General features: G+C 45.7%; 1 protein-coding gene across 1 annotated transcript in view; it reads left to right on the forward strand.

Annotated features, from left to right (window-relative positions):
- Window positions 1–14,269, forward strand: part of wdr55 (WD repeat domain 55) — a 69,831-nt gene extending 55,562 nt beyond the window's left edge. Inside the window, exons 7-9 of the mRNA XM_043720846.2 lie at window positions 4,869–4,968; window positions 6,463–6,632; window positions 9,740–14,269. Coding sequence (XP_043576781.1) covers window positions 4,869–4,968; window positions 6,463–6,632; window positions 9,740–10,037 — 568 coding nt within the window. The 3' untranslated portion in view covers window positions 10,038–14,269. The remainder of the gene's footprint in view (window positions 1–4,868; window positions 4,969–6,462; window positions 6,633–9,739) is intronic.
- Window positions 14,270–22,395: the final 8,126 nt, after the last annotated feature.

A 22,395-nucleotide genomic window follows, 5' to 3' on the forward strand; every position in this document is an offset into this window, starting at 1 on the left:
AGAAGAGGGACAGTCGATGCAGGACTGAGGATGTTGCATGGAATATATGAAACAAGGTAAATGAACTTGTAGCACAGACTGAAATGGGCATGTACAATGATATGGGTATCACAGAGATGTGGTTGTAAGGGGATCAGCTGGGAGCTATTCAAGGACACGTGACCTATGAAAGACAGGCAGATGGAAAGGAAAAGAAAAAGACGCTGATAGAACTTGTGTACAAGTCTCCGAGCAGTGGTCAGGATGTGGGGAGGAAAATAAATCAGGAGAGGGAAAAGGCATAGAAGAAAGGCTGTATTACAATGATAATGGGGGAATTCAATATGCAGGTGGACTGGGAAAATCAGCTTGGCAGCAGATTCCAAGAAAAGGAATTTGTGGAACATTTACGAGCAGTTTGTGATAGAGCCCACTAAGGAACAGGCAATTCTGGATTTAGTGATGTGTGATGAGGGAAGTTTGATTAGGGAGCTCAAGGTTAAGGAACCTCTAGGAGGCAGTGACCATAACATCATAAAGTTCACCCTGTAATTTGAGAGGGAGAAGATGGAATCAGATGCAACAGTATTACAACTGAGTAAATGTAACTACAAGGACATGATGGAGGAGCTGGCCAGAGTTGATTGGAATGGGGAGCCCAGCAAGAAAGAGAGTGAAGCAGGAGTTTCTGGGGTTATTCAGGAGGCACTGCAGAAATTCATCCCAAGGAAGAAGAAATATACTCGAGGGAAGATGAGGCAACAATGGCTGACAAGGAAAGACAGGGAGAACACAAAAGCAAAAGAAAAGCATACAATGTGGTGAAGATGGGGAAGCCATTAGAAACCAGCAGAGGGTAACTAACAAAGCAAAAAGAAGAGATAAGATGAAATATGAGAATAATATAAAAGGTTTTTTTCAAGACATGTAAAAGGTTAGAGAGAGGCAAGAGTGGACATTGGGCAGCTGGAAGACGAGGCTGAAGAAGTCGTAACAGGGAACAAGGAAGTGGCAGAGGAACTGAATAAGATTTGCATCGGTTTTCAATAGAAGACACCAGCAGCATACCAGAAGTTCAAGAGAGACATGGGACAAAAGTGAGAGCACTGGTCATCACTAAGGAGAAGGTGCTGGGGAAGCTGAAATGTCTGAGGGTGGATAAATTACCAAGACGGGATTGACTACACCCCAGAGTTCATGAGATAGCTGAGGAGATTGTAGAGGCATTGCTGATATTTCAGAATCACTGGAGCCAGGGAGGATTTCAGATGGCTGGAAAATGGCTAACGCAGTACCTCTGTTTAAGAAAGGAGAGAGGCAGAGGCAGAAAACTATAGGTAAGAGAGCCTAACGTCAGTTGTTGGTAAGATTTTAGAGTGCCTTCTTAAGAATGAGACTGCAGAGTACTTAGAAGTGCATGGTAAAATAGGGCAGGGTCACCATGGCTTCGTTAAGGAGTGGTCATGTCTGACAAATGTGTGGATTTCTTTGCAGAAGTAACAATCAAGACAAAAGAGAGTCAATGATCTATTTGGATTTCCAGTAGGCCTTTGCACAGGAGGCTGCTAAATAAGATAAGAGCATGGTGTTCATGACGAGGTAGAGGATTGGCTGACTGCCAAAAAGCGGAGAATCCGTATAAAGTGCTCTTTTATAGGATGGCAGCCAGTAGCACGAGGTTCCACAGGGGTCTGTGTTGGCAACACAGCTATTCACATTATGCATTAACAATCTGAACAAAGGAACTGAGGACAGTGTTGCAGATATCACAAAGGTAGGTGGAGGGACGGGTAGTGCTGAGGGACAGGTGGGTCTAGGGGTGCAGGTACAAAATTCTTTGAAGTGTGTGTCACATATAGACAGGATGGTTAAAAAGGCGTTTGGCGCACTCCATTGGTCAGTCCTTTGAGCCTAGGAGTTGGGAAGTCATGTTGAGGTTGTAAAGGACATTGGTGAGGCCTCTTCTGGAATATTGTGTCCAGTTGTGGTCGCCCAGTTATAGGGTGGATATTCCTAAACTGGAGAGGGTTCGGAAGAGATTTACCAGGATATTGCAGGTTGGAGTTAGAAAGAAAATCTGGATAGGCTAAGACTGGAGCATAGGAAATTGAGAGGTGACCTTATAGGAATTTATAAAATAATGAAGGGTATAGACAGAGTTAATGGTAGGTGTCTTTTTCTTAGGAGGGATTTCAAGACTAGGAGACATTTTTAAGGTGAGAGGAGGGAGATTTAAGGGGCAATTTCTTTTACACAAAGGGTGGTGCGTATGTGTGGAATGAACATCTTGAGGAACTGGTGAATGTGGGTACAATTACAATATTTGAAAGATATTTGGAAAAGTACATTGATAGGAAAGGTTTGGAGGGCCTTTAGCAGACAATTAAGACTAGTTTAGTTTGGGATTATGTTTGGCACGCACTTCTAAGTACTCTGCAGTCTCATTCTTAAGAAGTGACTCCATGCTGTATCACTCTGACTCTAACTCGTTATCCACAATAAACATCAAACTCTGTACTCTTCTGTTTCTGGTGCCCATTATAGATAGAGTCACGGAAACCTACAGCAGTGAGACAGGCTCTTTGGCCCAAAACTGGTCCATGCCGACCAAAATGTCCATCCACGCCAATCCCATTTCCCTGCACTTGGCCCATATCCTTCTAATCCTTTCCTATCCATGAATTTGTCCAAATGCCTTTTAAATGTTGTTAATGTACCCGTTTCAACCACTTCCACTGGCAGCTCATTCCATATGTGTACCACCCTCTGTGTAAAAAAAGTAGCCCCCCAGGTTCCCTTTTATTCTTTCCCCACTAAACTTAAGCTGATGCCCCTAGTCCTCGATTCCCCAAGCCTGGGAAAAAGACTGAGTATGTTCACCCTAACCATTACCTTTTATGATCTTATACACTTCTAAAAGACTCCCCCCTCAGTCTCCTACACGCTAAGGAAAGAAGTCCCAGCTTGTCCAACCTCTCCCTATAACTCAGACCGTTGAGTCCAGGCAACATCCTTGTAAATATCATCTACACTCTTTCCAGTTTAATAACATCCTTCCTATAGCAAAGTGACCAAAACTGAACACAATACTCCCAATGTGGCCTCACCAACATCCTTTATAACTGCAACATAACTTCCCAACTTAATGCCCTGACCAATGAAGGCCAATGTGTCAAATACCTTCTTCACTGCCCTGTCTACCTGTGATTCCTCTTTCAGAGAACGGTGAACCTGAACTCCAAGGTTCCTCTGTTCCATTACAGTCCTTAAGGACCTACCATTCAGCATGAAACCCTTAGGTTGTCTTGACTTTTCAAGATGCAAGACCTCATCTATATTAAACTCCAGTTGCCATTTCTCGGCCCACTTCCCCAGGTGATCAAGGTCCTGCTGCAATTTCTGATAACCTTCCTCACTGTCCACGATACCACCTATTTTAGTGTCATCTGCAAACTTACTAAGGAAACCTTGTACATTCTCATCCAAATCATTGATATAGATAACGAACAGTAATGGGCCCAGCACCGACCCCTGAGGCACTCCACTAGTCACTCAACCGTTTGAGCTTTTCTGGAATTACCTTCATAAACCCCTTTGCTTTCCTTAAAACCTACCCTAACATCTCATGGCTCAATGTCATTTTTTGTCTGATAAACCTTCCTTGGGATGTTTTTTTTCCAGCAAGCAGCTATACAACCACCAGCAGTCACTATTAACATTGCCCATTCTACCCATAATTCTCTCATTGGTGTTATTATTTGGTTTCACACGAAACCTAGGAAATAAATACAAGTCCTCCAGTTCCATTGTATTTGTGGGATCTTGCTTTGCATATGTGGTAGCTGCAATAGCCTGCTGAGTGAGGGCGCTGCAGTGAACAAGGGGAAGGAGGAAACAGTTTATTTAACATCAGGCTGGTCATCATTGCTCAAATCCACTTGCATTCTCGAAAGGAAGGCTCAGCCAGAGACTGTGCTGCAAATAAACTCGGGAGCAGCTGGAGGCTGGCGGGTGACCTGACACAGGTCTACAAAATGATGTGATAGGATGGATAATCAGAGGCATTTTCCCAGGGGTGAAATATCAACTCCGAGAGGGCAAAGGGTCACAGTGAGAGGAGAGAAGTGCAGGGAGAATGTTTCTTATAAAGGCCAGTGGAGGTGGTGGAAGCAGTTACATCAGTAAGACGTACCTTGACAGACACATGGAGAGAGTGGAACAGAGGGATAGAAACTGCCCCCCATCGGGGATAAGTGGTGGGTCTGTATTAGGATTAGGAATTGGTGCAGGCTTCCTGTTCCTGTGCTGTATTCTATTGTAATTCTTCTCGTAAATCACAGAATCCCTACGGTGTGGAAACAAGTCCACACAGACTCTCCCAAGAGTATCCCACCCACACCCATTCCCATACCCTATATTTACTCCTAACTAATGTACCTAGCCTACACATCCCTGAACACTATGGGGCAATTTAGCATGGCCAGTACACCTAAGCTGCACATCTTTGGACAGTGGGAGGAACCCACGCAGACATGGGGCCAATGTGCAAACTCCACACAGACAGTCGCCTGAGGCTGGAATCGAACCCAGGTCCCTGGTGCTGAAAGGCAGCAGTGCTACCCACTGAGCCAGTGTGCAGTGGTACGTTTAGCTCTTCTTCAAGGTCTCATTAGGCCGAGTTGAGGGAGGAAGTTTCTAGATTTCTGAGCTGTTGTTCGGGTTGACTGATTGCTCTGTCCTTCCCAACCACTATGCAAACCCGACAGGATGGTAAGCTGTGCACTGTTTGTAGTTTACATGTTCATCTCTCTCTCTCCCTCTTGTTTTCCTCCCTGACTGCTCTCCTATTCCTCTGTTTGAAACATTGTTCCGTCTGTCTGTCTTTGCAGCGGTGATGGTACGATGTGTGTTTTTAACATCAAGAGGCGCCGTTTTGACCTGCAGTCGGAATTTCAGGATGGTGACCTTACATCGTTGGCTATAATGAAGGTAAATCCTTTTAAAACTGAAATTTATTCAATGTGAGGAGTTTGCGATCTCAACTAGGAAGGAAGAGAGCACCTCTCCCTCTCCAAGTAATGGCCAACAGGATCAGCACACTCTGATTGGGCTCAGCTCCATCTTGTGCCGCTACGGTGCCCAACCTACGGGGACTGGAGTCACCCACACCAGGGACAGGAGAACATCAGTGACCACTGGGGTTTATATCATGTTGATCATACTCATTTTCCTGGTACCTGTCCAACAGATCAACATATTTACTCAGTAAACACGGAAAAAGTGCTGGAGAAGTTCAGGTCCGGCAGATTTGTGGAGTTAGAAACAGTTAATGTCCAATATATGCCGGTAATTCTTGGACTCAAAACATTAATTCTTGTTACAGATCAGATCAGACATATTCACCCCCTCACCCCCCCCACCAAAAAGTATTTTAAGGAAATAGCCTTGACCTTAACTTTTATATTTATTTAAAGGCATTGTTCCACATGTGGTTTGATTAGTCCACCGCAAGGCGTTAATCAAACACACTAATCAAACACACGTTAATCAAATACAACACAGTAAAAATATTTTTAGAAAGGCAGAACTCAACAAGATAATATCTTACTGTTCCACTAAACCCTAACTGTTCCAAGAGAGGAAGCATCCCATAAACACACCCTTTTGTAAAAATGAAGTTCAATAAAACAGCTATGATTCAGTCTCTCTCTGGTCAAGAAGAAACAAACAATATAGCCCTTTTAATTTTGACAAGAAAGTCCTGCTATCTCAGACTCCACTTCAGTGGTTGGAAATCCAAGCTTTTAGCTCAGCAGCCAACAGAAATCTTCTTCCAACTGAAGGCAAAACTAAAAATTACCCTGGGTCTGGGTGAGCCCAGAGGCCACCCACACATGATCTTTAGTCTAAATTGAAAAACCCACCAAGGGAGAACTCAAAAGCTGTTTCCCAATTGCCTGTCGGAAGCAGACGTTCCATCACCCCCTCTGCAGCAGAGAACACATCTCTCTTAAAGGCACGCTACCATGACATTCTATTTCTACTTCATAGATGCAGCCAGACCTGCTGAGTTTCTCAAGCATTCTGTGTTTGCTTCAGGTTTCCAACAGGTACAATTTTTTTTTTGCATTTTATTTAGCATATTTGAAAAAGTTATGAAATACCTTTTGGCAGTTTGGAATTTCATCTCCTAACCTTTGAGTTGCTAGTCAAGCAGCTGTATAAGGGAGCAGAGACAGAGATACCCTGTCACTATGTCTGTGTGTGTGGTAGAGAGGCTCTGGGCTAACTGCATGGGCCAGGATCGCAAGCTGAACTGATATTGTAAAGATCATCAGTGAGTTCCTCATGGTCTGAGACATCTTTATTTGACTTTGGTGAAAAGTTCATGAGCTGTCTATTATGGTCACGGAGCAGCTCCCTGCCAGCACCCTGTTCATCTCATCCTCCCTCACCGCTGACCGTCTTTCTGTTTGTGATCAGCGAGGCAGTAAGGTGGTCTGCAGTTCGACTGCGGGAATGATCTACCTCTTCAACTGGGATGGGTTTGGAGCCACCAGTGATCGATTCCTGGTGCCAGGAGAATCCATTGACTGTATTGTTCCCGTCAGTGATACTATTCTGTGCACAGCCTCAATGGATGGAGTCATCAGGTGAGAGCACACAGCTTGGAAACTGTTCAATCACGGCACACGTTGAGATCCCATCTGCCTCCCACCACCCCTTTGCTCCCAGGCCCCTTCCTGCACTGCATCCCCACCCACCTGACACTTACCACCCCACCCCATCCCCACATGTGCGCGCGCGCACGCACACACCCCACCCCCACCCCCACCCCCACCCCCACTTCCCATAAACTGTGCAAGAGAGACCCTGAGACTGTGTATGTGCAAGAGAGGGTCCTTGTAAAGCTGTGAGGGTATGTGATCCTGTGCAAGAGAGAAATGCAGACAACCTGTCACTGTGTGCGTGCACGGCTGAGAGAGAGAGAGACCAATCACTGTCTGTGAGGCACATAGGGATTTGGAGAGGGAGAGACCCCGTTACTCTGTGTGTGTGTGTGTGTGTGTGTGTATGTGTGTGTGTGTGAGAGAGAGAGAGAGAGAGACTGAGACCTCATTGTGTGTGTGAGAGAGTGGGGGACGCTGTCACTGTGTATGTGTATGAGAGAGAGAGAGAGAAACACCCCGTTACTGAGAGTGTGGTGAGAGAGAGATGCCATCACTGTGTGAGGTGGGTGGGGACCCTATTACTGTGTGTGAGGGGGAAGAGAGAGAGAGAGACCCCAGCTGTGTGTGTGTGTGTGTGTGTGTGTGTGTGGGGGTGGTGGGTGCGGAGGGGGAGAGAGAGAGAGAGACCCTGTAACTGTGGGAGTATGAGTGAGAGAGAGAGAGACCCTGTCAATGTGTGTGTGTGAGAGGGAGAGAGAGACCCTGTCACTGTGTGTGTGTGTGTGTGTGTGTGTGTGAGAGAGAGACCCTGTCACTGTGTGTGTGAGAGGGAGAGAGAGACCCTGTCACTGTGTGTGTGTGTGTGTGTGAGAGAGAGACCCTGTCACTGTGTGTGTGTGTGTGTGTGTGTGTGTGAGAGAGAGACCCTGTCACTGTGTGTGTGAGAGGGAGAGAGAGAGAGACCCCGTCACTGCGTGTGCGTGAGAGAGACCCCGTCACTGCGTGTGCGTGAGAGAGAGAGAGACCCCGTCACTGCGTGTGCGTGAGAGAGAGAGAGACCCCGTCACTGCGTGTGCGTGAGAGAGAGAGAGACCCCGTCACTGCGTGTGAGGGAGAGAGAGAGAGACCCCGTCACTGCGTGTGAGGGAGAGAGAGAGAGACCCCGTCACTGCGTGTGAGGGAGAGAGAGAGAGACCCCGTCACTGCGTGTGAGGGAGAGAGAGAGAGACCCCGTCACTGCGTGTGAGGGAGAGAGAGAGAGACCCCGTCACTGCGTGTGAGGGAGAGAGAGAGAGACCCCATCACTGCGTGTGCATGAGAGAGAGAGACCCCGTCACTGCGTGTGCATGAGAGAGAGAGACCCCGTCACTGCGTGTGAGGGAGAGAGAGAGAGATCCCATCACTGCGTGTGCATGAGAGAGAGAGACCCCGTCACTGCGTGTGCATGAGAGAGAGAGACCCCGTCACTGCGTGTGCATGAGAGAGAGAGACCCCGTCACTGCGTGTGAGGGAGAGAGAGACCCCCATCAGTGTGAGAGGGGGAGAGAGAGAGAGACAGATGCTGTCACTGTGTGAGAGGGGAGGAGAGAGAGAGAGAGAGACCCCATCACTGCGTGTGAGGGAGAGAGAGAGAGACCCCCATCACTGCGTGTGAGGGAGAGAGAGAGAGACCCCCATCACTGCGTGTGAGGGAGAGAGAGAGAGAGACCCCATCACTGCGTGTGAGAGAGAGAGAGAGAGACCCCCATCACTGTGTGAGAGGGGGAGAGAGAGAGAGAGAGACCCCATCACTGCGTGTGAGGGAGAGAGAGAGAGACCCCCATCACTGCGTGTGAGGGAGAGAGAGAGAGACCCCCATCACTGCGTGTGAGGGAGAGAGAGAGAGAGACCCCATCACTGCGTGTGAGAGAGAGAGAGAGAGACCCCCATCACTGTGTGAGAGGGGGAGAGAGAGAGAGAGAGACCCCATCACTGCGTGTGAGGGAGAGAGAGAGAGAGACCCCATCACTGCGTGTGAGGGAGAGAGAGAGAGAGACCCCATCACTGCGTGTGAGGGAGAGAGAGAGAGAGACCCCGTCACTGCGTGTGAGGGAGAGAGAGAGAGAGACCCCATCACTGCGTGTGAGGGAGAGAGAGAGAGACCCCCATCACTGTGTGAGAGGGGGAGAGAGAGAGAGAGAGACCCCCATCACTGTGTGAGAGGGGGAGAGAGAGAGACCCCATCACTGCGTGTGAGGGAGAGAGAGAGAGAGCCCATCACTGCGTGTGAGGGAGAGAGAGAGAGAGACCCCATCACTGCGTGTGAGGGAGAGAGAGAGAGAGACCCCATCACTGCGTGTGAGGGAGAGAGAGAGAGACCCCCATCACTGTGTGAGAGGGGGAGAGAGAGAGAGAGAGAGACCCCCATCACTGTGTGAGAGGGGGAGAGAGAGAGAGAGAGACCCCCATCACTGCGTGTGAGGGAGAGAGAGAGAGACCCCATCCCTGTGTGAGGGAGAGAGAGAGAGACCCCGTCACTGTGTGAGGGAGAGAGAGAGAGAGAGAGACCCCGTCACTGTGTGTGAGGGGGAGAGAGAGAGAGAGAGACAGATGCTGTCACTGTGTGAGAGGGGAGAGGAGAGAGAGAGAGACCCCGTCACTGCGTGTGCGTGAGAGAGAGAGAGAGAGATCCCATCCCTGTGTGAGGGAGAGAGAGAGAGACCCCGTCACTGTGTGAGGGAGAGAGAGAGAGAGAGACCCCGTCACTGTGTGTGAGGGGGAGAGAGAGAGAGAGAGAGAGAGACAGATGCTGTCACTGTGTGAGAGGGGAGAGGAGAGAGAGAGAGACCCCGTCACTGCGTGTGCATGAGAGAGAGAGACCCCATCACTGCGTGTGAGAGAGAGAGACCCCCATCACTGTGTGAGAGGGGGGAGAGAGAGAGAGAGACCCCATCACTGTGTGTGAGAGTGAGAGAGAGAGAGACCCCCATCACTGTGTGTGAGGGAGAGAGAGAGAGACCCCCATCACTATGTGAGAGGGGAGGAGAGAGAGAGAGAGATCCTGAAACTGTGTGGCAGAGATGCAGTCACTGTCTCTCCATCTTTTCCAGGGCTGTGAATATTTTTCCGAACCGAGTGATTGGGAGTGTGGGGCAGCACGTGGGAGAGCCCATTGAACAGATTGCCATATCCCACGAGGGCCGATTCTTGGCCAGCTGTGCCCATGACCAGAAAGTGAAATTTTGGGATATTTCTGACCTGCATAAAGTTGTTGTTGATGACTACAGGAAAAGGAAGAAACGTGGCAAGCTGGAATCCCTGAGCAGGAAGGCCTTTGGGTCCGGAAGTGACTTCTTTGCTGACCTTGTGGAAGGAGAAGAGAAAGAGAGTGATAGTGATGTGGAGTAGGAGTGCTTTGTGGATGAGTAGTTAGTGCACCCTTCTCACTGCTCAGCCTCAGGACTTGGGGAAACAAGGTGTTGCTCATCCCCTTCACCTGCACAGACTCCAACTCACCCTGAGCTACATCCTCAAAAAGCATTTCCTGTTTCAGTTGTATTTTTCCCCTTAGTTTATGATGTGATACCTGTGTATGTTAGTTGGCAGATGAACTGTGTGGGGCTTCACAGATATCCCATCAGCCCCCCTCCCCGTTCCTTAGTTACTGATCCTGGGCACCTGCCTTTATTTTTTCCTCATTATCCGGGTTGAATTTATAGCATGACCTCAGACTACATATCAGGCCATTTCAAAACTCCCCTTTCTTCTGGCAATCTCACAACAACCAGAGTGAGAGAATTTAAACCTTCAGAATTGGGGTTTATTATCACACCTACTCAACTTCCGGGATACAGGAGTACAGTGAGAAGTGTACAGTGTGTCCTTTTCCGTCTGTGCTGCAGCTCCTCTGTCCAGTCTGGACTCCCGGTCCATCCAAGCTCCTGGTCTGCCCGGGTCTTGCTGAGCTGAGATAAAGTCCAGTTTTCCAGGTGGCAGTGTCAGCCCCTGAACCCACTCAGACTGTCTTGGTGGAGGGAGTGGAGAGGGTGTGCAAGGACCTATCGCTCCTAGATTGACCACGAGAGCTCATAACCAGGCTCAATGTTCACAAGGTTTAATGATATTTGAAAAGCTGTTCTTGTCAGGTATGTGAGAACACAGAGCTTTTGCAAGGACGCTGAGACTGAATTCTCATAGGTAGAAATGGCTGCTGGCTATAGTCTGCTTCATTTACTGCCGTTTCAGAGCTTTAATAATTATCAGAAGCTTCCATACTGTTGACCTACAGCTTCAGGAAAGGATTGTATAGGGTGTAGGTTTGCTTGCTGAGCTGTAGGTTTGATATCCAGACGTTTCATTACCTGGCTCGGTAACATCATCAGTGGCGACCTCCAAGTGAAGCGAAGCTGTTGTCTCCTGCTTTCTATTTATATCTTTCTCCTGGATGGGGTTCCTGGGGTTTGTGGTGATGTCATTTCCTGTACGTTTTCTGAGGGGTTGATAGATGGCATCTAGATCTATGTGTTTGTTTATGGCGTTGTGGTTGGAGTGCCAGGCCTCTAGGAATTCTCTGGCATGTCTTTGCTTAGCCTGTCCCAGGATAGATGTGTTGTCCCAGTCGAAATGGTGGTTTTTTTCATCCATGTGTAGGGCTACGAGGGTGAGAGCGTCGTGTCTTTTTGTGGCTAGCTGGTGTTCGTGTATCCTGGTGACTAACTTTCTTCCTGTTTGTCCTGCGGAGTGTTTGTGGCAGTCCTTGCATGGAATTTTGTAGATGACATTGGTTTTGTCCATGGGTTCTACTGGGTCTTTTAAATTTGTTAGTTTTTGTTTGAGAGTGTTGGTGGGTTTGTGTGCTACTAGGATTCTGCGGGGTCTTAATAGTTTGGCTGTCATTTCTGAAACTTCTTTGATGCATGGTAAGGTGGTTAGGGTTTCTGGCTGTGTTTGGTCTGCTTGTGCTTTGTTCTTGAAGAATCTGCGCACTGTATTTTTTGAGTATCCGTTCTTCTTGAATACGTTGTATAGGTGGTTCTCCTCTGTTTTCTGAAGTTCGTCTGTGCTGCAGTGTGTGGTGGCTCATTGGAATAGTGTTCTGATACAGCTTTGTTTGTGTGGTGTTGGGATGGTGTAGTTAAGTACGTGGTCAGTGTACGCAGATTTGTAGTTCTCAGTTGTCCTTTCTTTCGACTGTTGTCGGTTTCTTCCTCCTTGGTGAACTTTGCCTGTGAGGGTGTTGTTTTTTATTTTTTTTTCCACAAGTTTACAAAAGAAATTAAAAAAGACCCAAGTAGAAACATTGATATACAGTTAAATCTTAAATAAATGATAACCAAAATCTATCAGACAAGAAAACAGAAATACCAAGAGGAAAAGAAAAAAGACAAAACTCAACTAACTACTCATCTAACTTACAACTAACCAGAGTGTATCATTAAATTCTTACATTATTCAAGAGAAAAAAAAATTCCAACGGATAACACAAATTGAGCAGTGATATACATGCTCGGAATGTGTTAACATCAGATCACAACAAAACCCGTATTTATCCAAAACATCCTGAGAATAGAGCATATAAAATTCACAAAAATAAAAACTCTTTAGTACATTCAGATCAATATAATAGAAAAAACCATTTCTAAATTGTAAAAAAAAAAGTATAAAACATATTTAAATGGAGATCTTCCCCCTTATTCCCAGGGGGCATCACTTCCTTTCCAAAAAACCCATCATAACGTCTCCCAACCAGTGCCCCACCCTTGACCCAGGCACCCCACGATAGGATAAAGAAAATTCAAGTATACTACTGAACTACAACTAACAGTGAGTACCCTATGCCTCCCATACCAACACCTGGATATATTTGGGAATGTTAATACCATATATGAACATATGACTATAAAAATTACAGTCTCAGCAAATAATAATATTAGTACAAAATAACAGGGGAAAATAACCCTGCTCCCAAGGACAAAGATAAAATAAGGTAGCCACCTTTCTTTTTCTCTCTCTCTCTTTCCCTCCCCCCCCCCCCCCGATCTACATTAACTAGACCCCCTGGCCATATATATATATATATATTAAAAAAAAGAAAAGGAAATTGCTAAGTAAAGGATAAATAAATAAGCCAGTCTTCCCACCCCCTGGAGATAATGTTAAACAGTAAGATAATGGAAGGAAAAAAAAAGGGATAGACCGGGGTGGGGGTAGGGCAAAACAACATCAATTAACTCTTATAGTTTGTCTAAAAGAGTCCAAAAAAGCTCCTTGGCCTTCTCCGGTGATCCGAAGTTAAACACGGACCCTTCATGGCTAAAGCGTAGTATAGCTGGGTAGCACAAGGAGTATTGAATGTTTAAATCCCTTAAACGCTTCTTTGCTTCATCAAATGCCTTCCTCTTTCGAACCAAAGCTGGGGAAAAGTCCTGAAATAACCTAATCTTGGATCCTTTGAGTCATGGCTTGTGGATCTTTCCCAAGATTTCTGCAGGCTTCCAAAAGCATCACCTTATAGCTCTGCAGCCGGAACAGGACCGGGCGGGGGTGCTGGTTCGAGCCGGACCCGCGTATTGCGACCCGGTAGGCCCATTCCACCCTTACCTGGCCTGATCCGGCCTCCAGATTCAATAACTGCGGAAGCCACTGTTCAAAGAACCTTATAAGCTGGCCTCCTTCTTCCTCGATTCTCGAGGTCGTCAATGTGGTTCTCTAAGGTCCGGACTTGCTGCTCGAGAGCCCGGACCCGCTCCACGGCCGATTCTGCAATGGCCTCGCAGGTCGCGGTCTTTAGCTCCACCCCTCCGACTCTGCATTCAATGTCTCAGCCGTGCTTTTGTAGCGCGGCTGAGAGTGAATTCCACAGACTTCAGGACTCTATGAAAGCATCGATCTTCGCGTCGAGTTTGGAGATTGGGGAGCCTCGTGGAAACACTAGGTAAGTCCCCCGGGGTGGCTGCAGATGCGTCTGCTGCAGCTGGGGAGAGGCTCCTGCCTGCTGAGAGCTGCAGGCTCTTTTCCCCCTAGTCATTTTTACAGGAGACTGAACTGTATAAATTTAGTACTAAACCACTAATTACATTAAATAAAAACTATTTTTAGTTGATTTGGAGAGTGTGGTGGGGGAGGGTGGCCCAATTTGCCTCGGTCTTGGGAGGAGCACTATAGACTCAGACTTGCTGAGTCGCTGCCATCTTGGATCTCGTGAGGGTGTTGTTGACGATGTTAAATGTCTCTTCTATCTTGTTTCGTTTTGTGATGACAAAGGTGTCATCTACGTAGCGGACCCTGATTTTTGTTTTGATACCATAAACAAACACAGATCTAGATGCCACCTAATCAACCCCTCAAAACGAACAGGAAATGACATCACCACAAACCCCAGGAACCTCATCCAGGAGAAAGATATAAATAGAAAGTAGGAGACAACAGCTTCGCTTCACTTGGAGGTCACCACTGATGTTACCGAGCCAGGTAATGAAACGTCTGGATATCAAACCTACACCCTATACCTCAACCTGAGCTACAAACCTTGCAAAAAGGAGTGTATACACGAAAGACTTTGTGTAAAGAGACCATAGAAGAAACTCTCATTTGTACAGCATTTTAACGTTCTAAATAAATTATTTTTTGAATTATTGTAACGCAGAGAATGAATCAATTTGTACATAACTAGTTCCCAGAAACAGTGATGTGAAAAATGATCAGGCCATTTGTTTTGTGAAGGTGGTTGAAGGATGTATATTGACCTGGACACCAAAATAACATAGGATCCTTCATCTCCACCTAGGAGTAGAGGCAGGGGCTTGGTTTCGTTTCATGACTGGAAGAAATTTTCTCCCAACCGTGTGACACTCCCTCAGCACTGCACCAGAGAGTCATCCTGCCTATATGTGTGAAGTTCAGGAAGGAACTTGAATCCTCCCAAGGGCTTCCTATACAGGGTTTTCTTCATTGCCAATGGTTTAGGAGAAATCTGACCCAGAGAGTTGTTGGAAAGTAGATCTTACAATGCAGAAAGAAAGCTAAATAAATCATGAGGGAGAGGTGGATAAACTGAGACAATGATATGAGTTTCTGGGTGGCATAGTGGTTAGTACTGCTGCCTCACAGCGCCAGGGACCCGGGTTTGATTCCAGCCTCTGGCGACTGAGTGGAGTTTGCACATTCTCCCCTGTGTCGGTTTCCTCCGGGTGGTCCGCTTTCCTCCCACAGTCCAAAGGTGTGCAGGTTAGGTGTATTGGTCATGCTAAGTTACCCCAAGTGTTCAGGGATGTGAAGGTTAGGTGCATTAATCAGAGGTATAGCTGGAGTAAAAGGGGATTAGGTTTGGGTGGGATACTCTTCGGAGGGTCATTGTAGACTTGTTGGGCCGAAGGGCTGTTGTTTCCACACTGTAGGGATTCTAAGATTTTCTATGTCGATCACTCTTTCAGCCAGGTTTCTCCTGTCTGGATGAAGGCTGAATTATATGGCCACCACAAGGTAGAACAATGAGCATCATCTACAGGAAGTGAATATTGCTGTCTGCATGCCAACAGGCTGGAATGAATTCCAGAGTCTCTCCAGCACCATAAGAGTTCAGTGGGAGGATGTACCTTCAGAATAATGCTAAGCAACTTCATTGCAGTCCAACATGAACTTTGTAGGTTTTCTTTGAAGAGCATTTATTTACAAAATCAGAACCCTCGCAATAGCCATAGTAACTGGTGTCATTGAGTGTTAGAATATTTAAAGTGTTATTATTAATATCAGAACAGTGATGAGGTTTCTGACTGATGCAGAATCGATGGGCCAAAAGGCTTTTTTCTGTTGCTGTAGACTTCTGACTTTGTATAGCTTCCTGGGAATTGGTCTCTATCGTTAGTCTTTGTGACAAAAAGCAAAAATTGCTGGAGAAACCCAGCAGCCTTGGCAATATCTGTGGAGAGAAAGCAAAATTAACATTTAAAGTACATTGACCCTTTTTCAGAACTGGGTTTCCAGCAACTTCCATTCTTTGTTTTACACTTGTTCTTATGGGGCACGCTGGAATCGGGGCGGTGGGAAGTCAGGGCATGCTGGAATGTGTTATTGGACCAGTTGGATCTCTTTTACATTAATACACTGCGATTGGGCAGGAACAGTGGTATGTGTTTGTGTGTGTGCACGCGCACGTGCTGTAAGAAAGAATGTTTCCTTACCTAGTTTCTAATAATTATTTTGCTACTTACCTCAGTTTACCTTCACTCGCTTTTTTTTGATCTCTCAAACTTGATGAAGGAGCAGTGCTGCTCAGTCAGGTAACTACTGGGACAGGGTCATAAGACCCAGAATATATAAAACGATCAGTGTCATGCAACTGAAAGTATATATTGAACAAACCTGGATGGCTGTCAAGTCTTTCATCTTTTAGAATGGGTTGCATGTTTCTGTTCATTAATATGTAAATCCCAGAACTACTTTTAATTCACATTCTCAAAATAACTCAAGGTTTTATTTTAAAAGTAACATCTCAGCTCAATGCATTAAAAGGTGTGAGGTTAGAGTCTGTCTGTATCCCAATCTTGATTCAGACTGGTTCTAATTCCAAAGTGAGAATTTATAAAATGCTATATGAATAGACTGCTTGCAGGTGGTGTGCTTTGAGTGAAAATAGAATGTATGTGCAAAAGCAAATTCACCCCATAGATGTGTACGTGTGTGCGCACACGTGCATGAGGAAGGGAACTTGAGTGTATGTGCAGGCTGGGTCTGCGTGACTGGGAGAGAGGGATCACCTGTAGTGTCACATGAACCCAAAGTCAGTTGAGGCCATCCTCATGGGTACTAAATTTGGTTATCAGCCTCTGCTCAGCCACTCTGCATTGTTGCTTACCCCAAAATCCACCTTGGAGGATGGTCACCTGAAGAACCTCACTGGTGTTGCACTTCTCCACCCTAAACATATTAAAACAACCATGCCCTATACTTACAGAGCAGGTGTTTATGTGAGGAGGAACACTAAAGACTCTTGAAGGTGCTGAAGGGCACCCTCAAAACTAGGATATGATACTCAACTCATCGCTCACCAGTTCTGACGTGCCACAGTAAGAAACCATAATGACCTCCTCAGGAGATAGACCCAAGATGCAACCAATAGGTTGCAACCATTGTCCAGTACTTCCCGGGAGGAGAGAAACTATATCATGTTCATCGCAGCCTGCAACACCTCAGTGAGAATGAGCACCTCGCCAAGACCTTCCCTCCGCCTTCACTTCTCATCTTTAAAAACCACCACCAGACCTCTGTTCACAGCAAACTACCCAGCCTTCAGGATAACATCAACCACCACCACACAACCCTGTCATGGCAGCCGCTTCAAGATGTGTCAGTGTCGACACAGATATCACCATTATGCATGGGGACACCACCCACCATGTATGCAGCAGGACTCATGTGACTCAGCCAGTGTTGCCCGTCTCATACACTGCAGGATGTCCTGAGGCACAGTACCTTGGTGAGACTAAGCACACACTACAACAACAGATGAATGGACAGCACAAAAATCACCAGGCAAGGTGTTTCCTCCCAGTCAGGGAACACATGCACACACTTTCTCAGACACACACACACACACACCCCTCAAAAAAGGTGTATACTGTCAAATTCATGCACATGCTCTACCAAGCATGCACAAACACATGCAAACACACTTACTCCCTTCCTCCCAGGCGTGTGCACACATACAAACACACAAGTCTATGGGGTGAATTTGCATTTGCTGATACATTTTTATAAATTCCTACTTTGGAAATAGAACCAGTCTGACTCAAGATTGGGATACAGACAGAGTCTAACCTCAGCTTTAATGGATTGTCTGAGCGGAGATGTCACTTTTTGCTATAGATTCTGTGTCCTATGATCCTGTCCCACTAGTTACCTGATGAAGGAGCAGCACTCTGAAAGCTACTGCTTCCAATTAAACCTGTTGTTGTGTGTGATTGTTAACTTTGTCCACCCCAGTCCAACACCAGCTCCTCCAAATAATAGAAGAATGTCAAAGGAAACTTAACATTTCAAGAAAGAGAATGCAGATCATTTAATTTTTGGAAAAGAAAGTAATGATGTTCAGTACAAAGATCAGAATGATTTCCTCCTCAAAATGTTTTAGTCAGGACTGTGGGACAGAAAACATTTTGAAAATTGCTGCAGTGTGAAAACTCATTTATCTTGTTTTCCCACATTAATATTCAAGCGTATGATTTCTGATTTCTTCATCCTATCCACCAGAAATTGGCCTGTGACCAAGAACTTCCAGCTTCTGAAGTAATGTGGTGGTCATTTAACTATTAAAAGGAGGGGTGAGCATGTTAATGCTGTTTGGAATATTTGGAAAGCAGTTGAGTTTATTGCTGAAACCATACGGTCTGATTTACTGATGCCCGGATTGTACTATCTTGAGTTAGCTAAGGTTTTAATGCACAGTGGAGCAGACCTGAGGGGCTGAATGGTGTATCCTTACTCCTGATCAACATATTTGTATGAGTTGAGTTGTCAGAGTTGGTTTGGAGCCAGAATAAAGCTGCCATTACGCTGCCCCCATCAGCATTACCTAGACAGTTACAGCACTGGGTTAGATACAAAGTAAAGCTGCCTGTACTCTGCTTAAACTGGAAGTAGGGCTACCTCGACACTGTCCTTGTCAAACAAACTTTCTCAAAGCGGGTTTAGATCCAGAGTAAAGACCCTTCTAAACTGTCCCCATCTAACATTCCCAGGGTGGTACAGAACAGGGTTGAATACAAAGTAAAGCCCGCTCTACTGCTTTAACCTAAAAAGCAAACAAAGTAAAGCTCCCTCTCCTCTTTTAAACTGAAACTGAAGTTCCCTCAACATTGTCTGCATCACACGCTCTCAGCACAGGAACAGCATAGGTTAGTTACAGACTCTTAAAATGAAAGTAAAGGAACCTCGACACTATACCCAGTAAACATTCCTAGGACACAGACACATGAGTTTACATACAGAGTAAAGCTCCATCTTTACTGTCCCCATCAAACATTCCCAGGACAGGGACAGCAGAGTTAGAGGCTGCTTAATTTACCAATTGTGCATACACTTATTTCTGGACAGAATGAAGGAAAGGTGCAATGGAGTACTGGCTCAGTAATCACACACTGCTGGTTTCCTCGCTGCTTTGAGTTTGTACAAGTGATGGACCCTGAGCCTTGCCACAGGCTTGATCACAGCCACTCCCTGTTAGTTAAACAAACACACATTAGAACAGGAATGCAGGCCAGACTCTCAGTTACAGTCCCTTCCTGTGGTGAGTGTAACAGCATGGAAACAGGCTCTTCGGCCCAAACTGGTCTATGCTGACCATGATGGCACTTAGCTCGTTCCAATTGCCCACATTGGGTCCATATCCCTCGAAACCTCTCATCCACATACCTATCTAAAAATGTTTTTTTTTTTAAATGTTGCTATAGTACCTGCCTCAATCACTTCCTCTGGCAGCCCCATCCCATATACCTACCACTCTCTATATGAAGAAGTTGCCCCTCAGGTTCTTCTTAAATCTTTCCCCCTCACCTGAAACCTGTACCCTCTATACTCCAAATGCAGCCTCACCAGCTTATACTACTGTAACATAACGTCCCAACTCCTATACTCATTACTTCGATCAATGAAGGCCAGCATGCTAAATGCTGCCTTCACCACCCTGTCTACCTGTGACACCCACTTTCAAAGAACTATATACTTGTACTCTGAGGTCCCTCTGTTCCACAATACTCCTTAGGACCTTACCATTTACTGTACAAGTCCTAGCTTGGTTTGACTTTCCAAAGTGCAACACCACACACTTATCGGTGTTAAATTGCATTTACCAATCCTCAGCCCACTCCCCCCATTTTATCAAGATCCCTCTAAATTTTTAATATTAACTTCCTCACTATCAACAATACCTCCTAATTTTGTATCATTCACAAACCTACTAATTATGCCTTGTATGTTTACATCAGAAATTAGCCCAATAAAGCAGAGATCACAAAACACAGATCGAAATGAAATCAACAGTTAATTAACACAGCGCTATCATGGAAGAGAAATTGACTAGGCTGAAACAGCACAGACAGACTGTCCAGGTAGCTGAAACTCAAGCCAGGTTTTATAGGAATCTAGTGCAATGCTGCTAATTAAAGATAGGGAAAATATAATGTATTTGATAATTAAGTAATCCAGTTACAATGGTGATAATCGCAAAGCAGTTATCAGAAGAATGTGCTGATTGTAGAGACAATGTAGCATCCTGGCAGCATCAGTTTTTAATGGGATCAGGAGATTCCAGCTCTCTTCGAGCAGAGGGGAGAAGGTCCCTTTTCCTGGCAGTAAGGTGTTCCCATTGTCGCTCTCCTGTGAGTGAGGTATTCTGCTGCTTCTCCGTCTGACCTGTCCTTTGTGGGGCTTTGCTATCACTGAGGTACGAGACTGCCCTTAGAGCTTTGGGACGGTTGTGTTAATTGGGTCCAGGAAGCTTATTGTCAGTTTGTCTTGGGAAGGGTATTCCCTGGTCTGCGAGTAACTATGGTCATGTCTGGCTTCTCTTGTCAGCTTGTTTGGTCAATGCTGAGGCATTCTGTGTATTTCTTGTATAATTTGGACAGGCTTGATTTGTGTGTTCTGTGTGGCCAAGTTGCGGGTAGGGAGGGTGGCAGATCTTTTCCCACTGTAAATAACAAATAACAAAGGTCCCAGCACCGGCCCCCGTGGCACATCACTTGTCACAGGCCTCCAGTCTGAGAAGCAATTTTCAACCATCACCTTCTGCTTCCTATCATCAAGCTAATTTTGAATCCAAATAGCTAGCTCTCCCTGGATCCCATGCGACCTAACCTTTATGACTAGCCAGCTGTGTGGGACCTTGTCAGAAGCCTTACTAAAGTCCATATAGACAACATCCACTGCCCTACCCTCACCCATCTCTTAGGGTTTTTCAAAAACATAACCAAAGAGATTTGTCAGACATGACTTCTCGCACACATTTCTATGCCGACTGTCCCTCATCAGATTAGATTCAAATTCAGTTTTGGCTTTACCTGAATGCTTGATCATATTTTGAGCTGACACACTATGGCTAGAAGAGAGGTTTAGATGGATTAGGATCTACGGGTTCAGTAAAATTCAATTACCAAAGAGCAAGCTGATCAGAAAGTATCAGAGCAAGCCAACCCAGCATTTCGTCCAGAACCCTAGAGTTACAGAATTGGAGGTCACTTTTCAAATGACCAAGGAACCATAACTGTGTACCTTCCCTTCCAAAATAAATAAATGGTCACATTGATTGTGACAGGTGTAATGAGAACCTATAAGAAATTTAAGCCTTTGCTGAACTGCTCACAAAAGATACTGTATAGAACGTCAGACAAGCACTACAGTATTGATCAGAATGCTGTTAGGCAGTAATGTGGGGATTTTATAGAAAAAAAATATAACCAGGAGATTAAAATCTCCTCAGTTAAGGACTGACTGAGTTGGCTGGCCACAGCCAGTGTGTGCTCCTGTTGTCAGGAGGGAAAGAAAGAAGAGAAAAAAGATCAGCAATGATCAACCACTCCCCCATCGAACCTAGGAGGATCTGCAATCTTCACATTCCTGCAATTTATTTTGCAAATGTGACCGCTGAGATTTGATTTCCTCTTCTTACATGGTCAGTTTTCAGAGTAGACTGTCATGGGCAGCATGCCTGCTTTTTGGAAGCAGTTAAATCTGTTTATTCAGCCTGAACTCGCTAGCACAGGACCTCCAGGGCAGTAATCTCACAAATACTACCCGTGCCACAAGCTTGGTCACTTAGGTAAAAAGTTAGGTCAGAATGAAATGTATGGCTTGAGGGACGGTACAGAAGGAAAGGGCTTAGATTTTTGGGACATTAGGATTATTTCTGGGAAAGGAGAAAGCTGTTAAGAGGAGATGGATTTCATCTGAGCAGAAAAGAGATCCTGGCTGAGAGGGTAAATAGCGTTGTGGCAGTAGATTCACATTTGTAAAATGGGTCTCGTTTGGAAAATACCAGAGAGGGCAAAAAGGAGAGAAGACAGGAAGTGGGGGAAAGAAGAGAGGGAAGGGTACAGTGTGCAAAGAAATGAACACTTTCCAATGGGCGAGAAAGAGATAAGGGTAGGGTTAAATTGTATGTATGTAAAGTCAGAGTATAGTGAACAACAGTGGGGAACTGAAATCAGAAATTGCTCTGGGGGATATGACAGAGTAGTATTGACAGAAATGTGGTTCAAGCCAGAACAGGACTGAATACTTAACGTCCTGAGTTGCAAAAGAACAAAACAGAAGTACAGCAGAGGAACAGGCCCTTCGGCCATCCAAGCCTGTGCCGATCATTCTCTACCCGAACTAAAAGAAACCATGATTTGGAGATGCCGGTGTTGGACAGGGGTGTACAAAGTTAAAAATCACAACACCAGGTTATAGTCCAACAGATTTAATTGGAAGCACACTAGCTTTCGGAGCGACGCTCCTTCATCAGGTGGTAATGGAGGGCTCAGTCCTAACAAATTCTGTGTGAGGATTGAGCCTTCCACTACCACCTGATGAAGGAGCGTCGCTCTGAAAGCTAGTGTGCTTCCAATTAAACCTGGAGGACTATAACCTGGTGTTGTGTGATTTTTAAACTTAAAAAAAACAAGCCTATTTGGTCCATATTCCTCTTTACCCTCCCTGATCATGTAACCATCCAGATGCCTCTTACATGTCGAGCTGAAAATGTGTTGCTGGAAAAGCGCAGGTCAGGCAG

The sequence above is a fragment of the Chiloscyllium plagiosum genome, unplaced genomic scaffold, assembly GCF_037043375.1.
Source record: "Chiloscyllium plagiosum isolate Xiang-an unplaced genomic scaffold, Cpla_swu_hap1 HiC_scaffold_28, whole genome shotgun sequence".
Lineage (NCBI taxonomy): Eukaryota > Metazoa > Chordata > Chondrichthyes > Orectolobiformes > Hemiscylliidae > Chiloscyllium > Chiloscyllium plagiosum.